The sequence below is a fragment of the Diabrotica undecimpunctata genome, chromosome 7, assembly GCF_040954645.1.
Source record: "Diabrotica undecimpunctata isolate CICGRU chromosome 7, icDiaUnde3, whole genome shotgun sequence".
Taxonomy (NCBI): domain Eukaryota; kingdom Metazoa; phylum Arthropoda; class Insecta; order Coleoptera; family Chrysomelidae; genus Diabrotica; species Diabrotica undecimpunctata.
This window is the reverse complement of record NC_092809.1, coordinates 72,032,837-72,044,521: the sequence shown is the minus strand read 5'-3', so window position 1 is coordinate 72,044,521 and position 11,685 is coordinate 72,032,837. Positions and strand designations below refer to the sequence as shown.

General features: G+C 31.7%; 1 protein-coding gene across 1 annotated transcript in view; it reads left to right on the top strand.

The window, feature by feature from the left end:
• The first annotated feature begins 753 nt into the window (after positions 1 to 753).
• Positions 754 to 11,685, top strand: part of LOC140446449 (octopamine receptor beta-1R-like) — a 31,861-nt gene continuing 20,929 nt past the window's right edge. Inside the window, exon 1 of the mRNA XM_072539002.1 lies at positions 754 to 1,196. Coding sequence (XP_072395103.1) covers positions 754 to 1,196 — 443 coding nt within the window. The remainder of the gene's footprint in view (positions 1,197 to 11,685) is intronic.

Sequence of the window (11,685 nt, the reverse complement as noted above, 5' to 3'; positions counted from 1 at the left end):
TTCAGCACATTGCTTGATGAAATATTTAGCGCTAAACGAATAGCTAATAAAGATCCGTTTCTGCGGTCACCAAGATCCCGTTATCACCGTTAAATTACTATATTTGAAAATATGTTAATAATGAGGTGTTCTCTAAACCTCACTACTGATGGAGCTATAATAAATCAAGTCGTTTAAGTTCTTAACGAAATAGCTCTTGATATTATTAATAAAAATCTGATTCAAAGAGTTTATGAATGATTGGACGTTCATGGGTGCCATTTTAAATATTTATTACATTAATAAGCTAGTGCCTATTTTCTTTGATATCATCTTTTAAATCTATTCAATGTGTAACTTACAATATGAAAGTTGTAAATTAAAATTAAATTAACACAACATACATTGTGACAAAAATGTATAAAGTTAATTTATTTGAAAACTGCAAGAGATAGGTATAAGGAAGACTAATACAGATAGATAATTAAAAACATATTTTTCTAAAGTACAGGTAAAAAAAAGGAATTAGGCTTTTGGGATGCCGGTTTTATGCCAATTTTGACAACACTTTGTATAGTGATAATAGCCACTTTACCACTGTAAACGGTAACGATGTATCTGGTTAATAAGTTCACAAATTATATAGTTGTAAATGAAAAAAGTATTTTAATACTCTATTTTGTTTCAGCATTACAAGACAATAAACAATGAAGTGCCAATACAACAATCCGTAACCAAATTCTGGAAAGCAGTTTGCTCAAAACTTCTTTAACGATGAACGAATTTATGAAGATTACAGAACAAAAAACCAATACCACCGAACCTCTAACCGAAAGCAACGTCACCGATCACATAACCAACAGCTCAATCTACTCATTTTCTGCATGGCCGTCCCATTCATGGTTTCTATGTTTTTTAGTAGCTCTAAAGACTATAACAATGGCTTTCATTATCGTCGCGGCTCTTTTTGGGAACCTCTTAGTGATAGTGTCCGTGATGAGACATAGGAAATTACGGGTAATCACGAACTACTTTGTAGTGAGTTTGGCTCTGGCAGACATGTTGGTTGCGATTTGGGCCATGTGTTTTAATTTTAGTGTTGAAGTGAATGGGGGGAGATGGATATTTGGTTATTTTATGTGCGACGTGTGGAACTCTTTAGACGTATATTTTTCTACAGCGTCCATTCTACATTTGTGCTGTATTAGTGTTGATAGGTAAGTTTTTGTTATGTTTATGAACTTTTAGTATTCATATAGAACTATCATTTTAATCGATGATACTAGCAAAAGTTAATATAAATTAATATTTATAAATAAATATAAATATAAATTATATATAAATAAATATATAAATTATATCATAATATATATAACATAATGCAATAATATAAATGATTATTTATTTATTAATTTTTTTATTTAAACAAAAATGACCCTGCATCAACTACTAAGAGTTATTAGCAGGGGGTACAAACACAAATTACAAGTATTCAATTTCTTACAATGTATACAGGGTGATTGATTAGTGTGAGGAAGCTCAGTAGATCTGTCATAGTAAAAATTACAAAAAAAAGTTATTGTTCTATAAGATAGTGGCAGACCAAACTTATGTTTGGTCTTTAAATTTTAAATTTGAAATCTGCTTCACTTCCACATCACAACAATGTAAAGTTTTATTATGTTATACCGGGTATTTATAAAGTTATAACCAATATTACCTGAAAATAATATTAAGTTTAACTCCCTGTATAATTAAAAAGGAGTATAGGAACATCGATCTATTACAACCATAGTTTTTTACTAATTATTAAAAATTATAAGACATATATGTTTTCATATTATTCGTTAAATCAAATACAGGGTAAGTCAAAATGCAAGTACATTATTTTCTTGGTAATTTTAAATAGAACACCCTGCATTTTATATCACTATCGAAAAGTACTAATATCGTACTTCAAATTTTATTAAGTACTCTCTATACCTAAAGTTATCAGTTTTCTAGATATTTTTATTTTTCCATTGAAGTATTAATTTGGTAGATATTTTAAGGTTTACTAATAATTATTGTGAGTTGGCCATGATTGATTTGTCAGAAACTGACAGTTTTGTTTTTTTGAAAAAAAAAAATGTTTAATTTACTAATGTTTGTATTTTGAGAACGATTTCCGAAGTGGAAATTAAAACGTCAATAAACGTATTTTAACCTTTAATTGTGGCTTGTTCCCATTTTAATAGTAATTAATTCAAAATGCCACAAGAAAATAGCTTCAGAACAATATAACTTATTGTGTTTTTAATCTTCATATTTTTTCCTAAGACTTCCTTTATATTATTTGGGATAGTGTGCTTCTTTCTTGCTGCTTTATATGTTTTGCACTGAGTTAGTATGTGCTTCACGGAGAGTGTTACCTGACAATTTTCACACATTGGCGGCACATTTCGCGTAAAGAGGTGTTTATGTGTAAAGTTACTGTGTCCTAGGCGCAAATGAGTTATTCTCACTTGGTCGTGTCTATTTGCTGTGGGTTGGAGCCACGGTTTCACTAATTGTTTGATTTCCTTGAGTTTATTTTGTGATGCACTCCACTTATTTTGCCACGCACTTAACACTTTATATTTTATTTTTGACTTGAAGTCATCGAAACCTTATTAATAGGAATGAAGTCCTGGCTGAAGGCTGCTAAGCGAGCTATCTGCTTCTTCATTTCCTTGTATACCTCAATGTGATGGAACAAACATAAAGTCAACAGTGATCTTATTATTATTTAGAATCTCTATTTCTGATTGGATATGTGAGGCAATTGGATTATTGGTTATAAAAACGTTTGATAGTGTAAAGTGAGCTTAGTGAATCGGTTATTATGAGAGACGGGGACTGTTTTGACTATTTTATGTGGATAAGTGCTTGTAATATTGCAAACAACTCTGCAGTGTATGACAAAGTAATGGGATTGAATTTAAATTTGAAGGATGTATTGGGTGTGAGGAGGGTGCACCAATACCGTCAGAAGATTTGGATGCGTCAGTGTATATCTTATAGTGATTTTTATAACTTTTCATTTCTATTAGGAATGATTGTTTAATCAGGTCTGTTATAGTCTCACTTTTTTCATATATAATAAGGTTATTATTAATCTTGGGAATTGGTATTAACCAAGGGGGAGAAGTTAGAAAATTTGTTTGGAGAATTTCGGGATATTCAGGATGTATGTCGGATGTATGTCATGTAGGTTTCTTTCGTAAAATGGTGGATCTAGTCTTGTTGTAGAGAAACTGTCTTGAAATCGATCTGTGAACGTATTGGTATAAGTAGGGTGTTCTTTATTACTATCTATTTAAGAGACGTATGAGAGAGAAAGGTATTTGCATCGTAAACTTAGGGGTGACTCCTGTTAAGCATTGTAAGCTTTCAACTGGTATCGTTCGAAACGCACCTGTAGCTATTAGTAGAGCTGTGTTTTGAATAGATTCTAAGATTGTTTGTTGTAAATGTTTTTGAATAGATGTAGAGTTTTTTCCTTTGGCAAGTAAAACTAAGTCATCAGCGTCTAATCTTTCTTTAACAATCGGTAAGCATTGTTTATGGCTATTAGAAAAAGGGTTGAGCTTATAACTGATGCTTGTGGTACTCCGTTCTCTTGAACTTTTTTATCTGAGTTAACGTTGTCTGATCGAACTCTAAAGCTGCGAGATTAAACATATTTCCTCTGATATTCCAATTATTCAATTTTGATATGATATTGAATCGCCAGACAGTATCATAAGCTTTATTAATATCAAAAAATACTGCGATACAATCTTGCTTATTTGTAATGCTTCATGTATTCCTGACTCTAAGTCTATTAGGTAGAGTAGAGTAGAGTAGAGTAGAGTATTTATTTAACTACATAACATATACAAATATTGTTTGTAGCAAGTCAAAAAGAACATACATAGTATTAAAAAATGAATATAAAAACGTAACTTAAATATTATATACAAACAAGAACATATATTAAACAGAAAAACATTTATGGTAAAGTTACGGTAAGCAGTTCAGTGGATGTTCTGCAATGAGTCATAGATTCTTCTGAGCAGTAAAAACAATGTTTTAGAAGATATTTTTTTATAACTTTATCGAAACTATTGCAGCTTAGCTGTTTTATATTTTTTGGTAAAATATTGTAATAGCTATAATTAAGACTATTTTTTTCTGAAAGACTTAATCTACAGCGATTTGTTCGTAGGTAGTGACAGTTTCGCGTATTGTGAACATAGATATCAGACTGTTTTATTAAATGAGCACGTTTTCTGTAAATTTTAGTTAAAACTTGAAATATCAACAAAGTAGGTAGCGGCATAACTTTGAATTTGATAAAGAAAGGTCGGCAGTGTTCTAGATAACTAACCCCCGCTAAAATCCTGACAGCTTTCTTTTGCATTCTAAAAATTTGAAGTGCATTTGTTGATTTGCCCCATATAATTACACCATAGTTTAGATGAGAGTGGAATAAGAAAAAATATGTCATTTTTAATGTTTCAAAGTTGACAACCCTTGCTAGTTGGCGAATAACAAATAATGAACTTGATAGTTTTTTCTTAAGTTGTGAGATATGAGCCGACCAGTTAAGTCGATTATCTATGGTTATTCCCAATAGTTTAACAGTCTCTTTGTTAACTAGATCATTGTGTAAATTACTTGCAGATATAACCAAATTTTGCGTTTTATCAGAGTTAAGTTTTAGTTTGTTTGCAGCAAACCATAAGTTAGATTTAGTAGAAACTTCCTCATGTGACATTTTTAAATCATCATTATTTTTTCCTGATATAACGTATGTCGTATTATCTGCGAATTGTATGGTTTTGTACGGAGATATAAATTTAGGCAGATCGTTGACATAAATAATAAACAAAAGAGGTCCTAAGACCGAACCTTGTGGGACTCTATGTTTTACGGATAGAAAATCGGAGAGATGACCTTTAGACACTACCGCCTGGTGTCTGCCACATAGATAAGAAGTTATAAGCTTAAGAGGGATACCTCTGATTCCATAGTAATTTAATTTGTGAAGCAAAATGTCGTGTGAAACGCAGTCAAAAGCCTTCGACAAGTCGCAAAGAGAAATTGCTATGCGATTGCCGCGTTCAAGCCCATCAATCACCTCGCTCACAACATTAAATACCGCGGTCGTAGTAGAACGAGCACTTCTGAATCCATATTGTCAGTTGCTAAAGTAATTATTTGACTCAAAATAGGAATAAAATTTTTGTTTGATAACTTTTTCAATCACTTTCCCAAAAGTAGAAACAATGCTTATAGGTCTGTAATTGTCAGTTTTTGAGGAATTACCTTTTTTGTAGATTGGTAGTACTTTTGAGTATTTTAGTACTTCTAGAAATATTCCAGTTGATAGAATTAAATTAATAAGATGAGTGAAAGGTGTTAAAATTATGTGGCAAGTTTCTTTTAAAATTTTGCTATTAATTTCGTGAACGCCCCTACAATTAGAATTACTAAGAGATTTTATTATTTGAGAGACCTCTTCTTCCAGAACGGGACGAAAAAAAAAGGACTTGGAGAAGGATAATTTCTATAATTGACGAGGACATCGACGTTAATATTGGGAAGAGATGTAATTATATTCTCTGCAATTGTAGTAAAAAATTGATTCATTTTGTCTGGAGGTAGATCAGGTTGTACCGAACTGGATCTTGTGTAGTTTCTTTTGAAATTTACTATTTTCCAGCAGTCTCTAGGTTTATTATTGGAATTAGTAATAAAATTACAGTAAGCTGACTTTTTAGCAATTTTTAATTGCCGATTATATTCAACTTTTTGTTGTTATACTTTGAACAAATCGGGATCCTTAGTGGCATCTGCAATGTGTTTAACAAGAGAAAGATTGGATCTGTAAGACCTTAATTCATTATTAAACCATTGCACAGGTATTTTTTCAGCCATTTGTCGTACTTTTTTTAATGGAAAATGCTTTAATATTAAATTGTTATAAGTTTCGGTAAGAAAGACTGTTAAAAAATCAGGATCATTATTAATATCGTAGAAAAAGTCCATATCTGTACTAGCTAGCGCACGTTTAAGCTTCTGTAAACCAGAAGAAGCAATAAACCGTTGAAATGTTTGATAAGGGTCAACAACTTTATGCTTAGAGTCAATTAATAAAAACTGAGCTCGATGGTCAGAAAAACAAGGTTCAAATACGCCCACTCTGTAGATAGTTTCAGAAAAATTTGTCATAATGTTGTCGATGCAACTACTGGACTGGGATGTGATTCTAGTATAATCGTTTATAGTTGTTTTCAGACCAAAAGATGAAGAACATGAATAGATTTTGAATATCAAAAAAAGGTTCAGATTCAAGTTTAAAATTTATATTAAAATCACCAAGTATGATAAGTTTGTCTGCTTTACTAAGCAAGGATGATATGACATTTTCAAAATTCACCAAAAATAAGTCAAAGTCACCCTTACCCGATCTGTATACAGTTAAAATATTGGTTTTTATTGAAGGTACATAAATTGCACAAAACTCAGAACTTTGCTCTACATTATATTCATTTAGATTAAGAGAAGAATACATAAGATTTTCTTTTAGATAAATTGCAACTCCGCCTTGTTTCTTTTTTACCTTACAAAAGAAATTAGCTAATGAAATGCTGGAGATGTTAATTAATTTTAAATTTTCTTCACTTTGCCAGTGCTCCGAAAAACATATGACGTCATATAATTTTTGATCCGCAAGAAAAGCATTTATCATATCGACTTTATTTGAAATACACTGCAAATTAACATGAAACATGCTTACCGTACCTTTTCGAATTAGTTTATTTTGATAAAATTTTGTATAAGCTTCTAGGTTCCTTCCTCCGTCTTCTTTTTGTGCTGAAAATTTCTGTTGAAGTTAAATCTCCTAACGGCAGCTCCTTTGGGCCAAATATTAGGACTGTAGACTTCGTCAATTTTATCGAAAGGGGAAGATACCTTATATGTGGAGTATTTATCAGTTCTATGCCATTCAACGCAGTTAAAAGTAATAATAGGTACCGTCTCACTCAAAAATTTTAGACGATCATCGGCTTTCATATCAACACCAATGCGGGACACATGTACATGACCTTGTCTAGGAATGGTGTTTCCAGTAGACGTTTCATTGCTTTCAATAATCGATTTGTATTTGTTTTCTTTTTTCGGTTGGGTATTCCAAGATGAGTGTCCTGTTTTTAGATTGTTTTTATTCTCTTTTTGTTCATCACTCATGTATGGATGAGGTAGACTTGTGTTTTTGTTTAATGAAATTTTAATGGGTTCTTGACTGGTAGAACCTGAGTTGGTCGGGCCTGCTTTATTTACAGTTTTTTCACTAGATGACGTTGGAACGGGCATTGCTAAATTTTTATTATATTTATCTTTTAATAAAGAAATTAAATCTTGTTGCTCTACCGTACGTTTTTCTAGATGGAATGATAGTCACAATAACGTCTAGGTTATGTTCGACATTGAATGCTTTAATACCTTTTTGCACTGTTTGTGTTAATTTATTAACATAATCTGATAACTGAGGATTAGAACCGGACAGTGGTAACTTTAGATTCACTAATATGTCAATTAATTCCTGCTTTTTTAGCTTATTTAGTTCCGCTGTTAAAACTGCGACTTGACTATCGGACGCCATCTTGATTGTGACGGTTATCTATAGTGGATCGATTTTGCCTAAATCCGCTTTGTTGTAGAATAAGGAGTTTTTGTTATTCTTAATACCATATCAGCCTTTTATTTATCATTTTCTCTAACCCTTTATATATATTATTGGGTAAAGATATTGGTCGATATGACTCAGGTGATGTCCGGGATGATTTCTCAGGCTTAAAAAGTAGTAGTATTGCTTCGGACTAAATTGATGGGAAAACCTGATAACTCCAGATAAAATTATAAAGGTCTAGTAATAAATGTTTCCCACTGTCTGGTAGATGTAGTAAAAATGCTAAGCGGATACCGTCTGGTTCTGGGTTTGAATCTTTGGAAGAGTTTAAGGCTTCAGCAAGTTCTATGAAGAAAAAAAGAACATTAAGGTTGTGAATCTCATGTCAGTCGAATCCCAATATGTTTTTTTTACGTTGTTTTTATGTATTTAAAAATTATCAGTGTAATTTTCATCACTGGAATTTAATTCGTATCAGTCTGCTAACATATCTACGATTTTTTTTCTATCACTAATTATTTTGTTATTTTTTGCTAGAAAAGGAATTTTATATGGTTGGCTTTTGCCAGAGATTTTCCTTAAGTTTCTCCAAACTGTACTTATGCTTGAAGAGGTATTTAGAGATGAGATGAATTTTTTCCATGATTCTTTTCTATTCTTTTTTAGAATGTATCTTGCCTCAACTCTTCGTTTTTTGTAGTCCGTTATGTTTTTGTCTATTTTATGATGTTTTATTCTATTTGAAAGCTTTCTTATATACTCTTGTAGCTTGGCTACATTCAGGTGTCTAAGACGGAAGAGGTTTATGTTTATTTAAAATTTTTGTTTTTCTTACATACGTCTCTGCGGCTGCTGTAATGGTTTGTAAAAATGTACTTAAAAACTTGTTAATGTCGTTTGATGATGTGAAGTTCGTTTGGTTAATGTCCTGTTCGATCTGTTTGGTAAACTTAGTCCAATCAGCATTTTTAATATTCCACTTTGAGATAGGCGATTCGGTATTTGTGGTTTTCTGATGCGTTAAAGAAATTATAATGCGGTAGTGGTCACTACCATATAAGTAGGGTAGAACGTTCCATGTTAACGTAGTGGACAGAACTGGATCACACAGAGAAATATCAATTGCCGATGATGTGCCATTATGTATGTTTAATCTGGTTGGTCTTCCGTCGTTTAGTAGATTCAGATTTTGGGATGTTATAATATCTTCTATAGTTCGTCCTTTCGGGTTGAGTTTTATGGAACCCCACATCGGATTGTGGCAGTTAAGATCTCCAACGATAATTCTAGGTAAAGGAATTTGTTCCAAAATAGCTGTTAAATCTTCTTGGGATATAGTTTGATTTGGTGGGATCTACAGATTACATATATAAATTGAGGTATATTTATTGCGATAGTTATTAATTCAATATTATTTGAAGTCACTGGTAACTGTGTGCTCATGAATTTTTCATACCCGTAAATTGCTACTCCTCCACTGGCAGTGTTTTGTTTTAATCTGTTATTATAGAAACATGAATAATTATGAAAGTTATATACATGGTTTAAAATTTTGTAATTTATTTCCTGTAGACAGATAATAGATGGGTGTGTTTCAGACATAATTATGTTTTAGTTTTTCAAAATGGGTGTAAAACCCATTTAAGTTCCATTAAAGCAGAGAAGTGAATGTAATAATTCTTTAGAGGAATTATTTACCGATGAATCGGAATATTCTTTAAACAATAAGCTACAGGGAGTAAACCTATGTGTTTGCTAAGTTTTCGTATTAATTTGGTGCTTTTGGTTTTCATTCTTTTGTCGATATAGTATGGGTATAATTCCCTTAGAAACTTTATAAGTACATGAGAGTCTTCTGAGTACAATTTTGTTACGCTGATTATGTCTTTTTGATCCTTGTATATTTTCGAATAGATCCACGACTTGATTAAAGCTTAACAATTGTTTTTCGTTTTCTACATATTCTCTAACTGGTTCTAGTAATGTTTGGAGATTTGGTATCTCATCTCTTAAGATTTTGTCATCAGTTTTGGTTTTTTTCTTTAATTGAAGCTTAGGTTTTTCAAAGGTTTCTCCGGCGGGTGGCGTGATTGCATCTTCTAGGGTTATTTTTCCGGTTGCTTTGTCATCTTCCGGATGACGATGTAGGTATTTCGATTGTAGTGTTAACTGAAGAAGTGGTCAAATGTATTAATGTATTTTGTAGTGAGCATTATTGGGTTTGGTTTATTGATAAATTTGGGATTGCTACTGTTTGTAATATAGTTTGAGAAGGCGTAGTAGGTGTAGAGGGAGTGGTATTTGAGATTGTAGGAGTATTTTGTAGATTATCTTGTTGAGTATGATTTATTGATGAATTTTGTCTTATTACTGTTTGTATTGCACTTTCATTGTAAGGATGGTTAAAAGGTAAATTATTTGGATAATTAGCTGTCTGGTGTCCAGTTAATTTGCATTTGAAATATATTTCGTCATGAGCTATAAATATGCGGTATGATGTTTGTTCCAACTTGATGATAAAAGATTCAGGTAGTACAAAGTTGTCTGGAAAAGATGAAACGAAAATTTGTCTTTGAAAGCTTAGAATATGACTAAAGGTAGGAGTAGTTGCTCCTACCCGTAGGTATGATATGTCTGACAGAGGATTTAAACCTAGTTTTATTATTTGATGGAGTTATTAATCTTCTCGCTTCTAGTATATTTCCATTTACTATTATTTTCTTTGTTTCTGCTATGAATTTATCTACTAGGTTTTTAGATGATAGATATATGCATATTCTACCGTTTGATATAGGAGATGCGAAAACTAAATTTTTTGGTTCTTTATGCTGACTCAATCCTTCAAGATAGTCATTAATTGTACAATTCTCTGGTATTAAATATAATAGCTTAATCTCTGTTTGGGATTAATATACTACGTGGTTGACTAACTGCTTTTGAGTATGATGCATTTTGTGGTAGCTGACTAGAAGATGACATCTTTTAAATGGATTTAAAATCCGACTAAAGCCGGTGCTGTTTTACAGCTTTCGCTGTGATACCAGTTCATGGAAATTGGATAATACTTATAACTAATTGCAGTGATTTACTTAAATATTTAAATCCAAGTAGATGAAAAAAGTATATTTTATCTACTGACGATTTCAATATTCAGTATACAAATCACTTTCACTTAATTTTGTACTTAATTACTTTTAAATTTACTTTAATAATTACTATCTAACTAGCACAACAAATAATAGCTCTGAATAGCTCTTTGAATAGCGCAAAGACTTACACCTAACGCGTGGGTGGCATAATATAGGCTCCGATCATCTTGGACTAAAGCCACGGCTCTTACAGCATCTGTTGATGTCGTCTTAATACATTTAAAAATTCTGACAAAACGTTTTATTACCGAATTAGTCTAGTTCTCACAATAAGTATGATGAGAAGTCTTCGTAAAGATCTTAATTTTTTTTGTGGAATATTGTATATAAGAGATATATCTGCTGGAAAATTGAGAGTGTGGTTATGTTGTTTCAAATGTTAAGAGAAAGTGGAAGTGTTCTCTTTTGGTGTGTTCTAAGGAGTAAGATGACAGTGATCTGTGAGTTTTTTCTATATATGTAGCATCACAGTTGGAACATTTGAGTATGTAAATACCACTTTGATTTATGTAGTTGATAGGTTCTTTCGAGTTATTGAGACACTGGCGCAAAGAAATAGCCATAGATGATATAAAAATGAGTATCCTAAGATGTGCTGGCGGTGTATGAAGGAACTAGAAACATCTAAATCCAATATTTTTCTCTATTTATCGATCATCAGATATTATCCATTTTTTTTTCAAGTCATCCCATTTCACAGAAGCTTTGTGAGTTCTGCAGTTTTATTTATATATTATATTTTATACCTCTTTGACCAATTGAATTCAACAAAAAACTGAATATTGTCAAACAAATTGCAATAAATAATGGCTATGGTCTATACATTATACGTCTAACTACAATACAAATGGAGGCTTT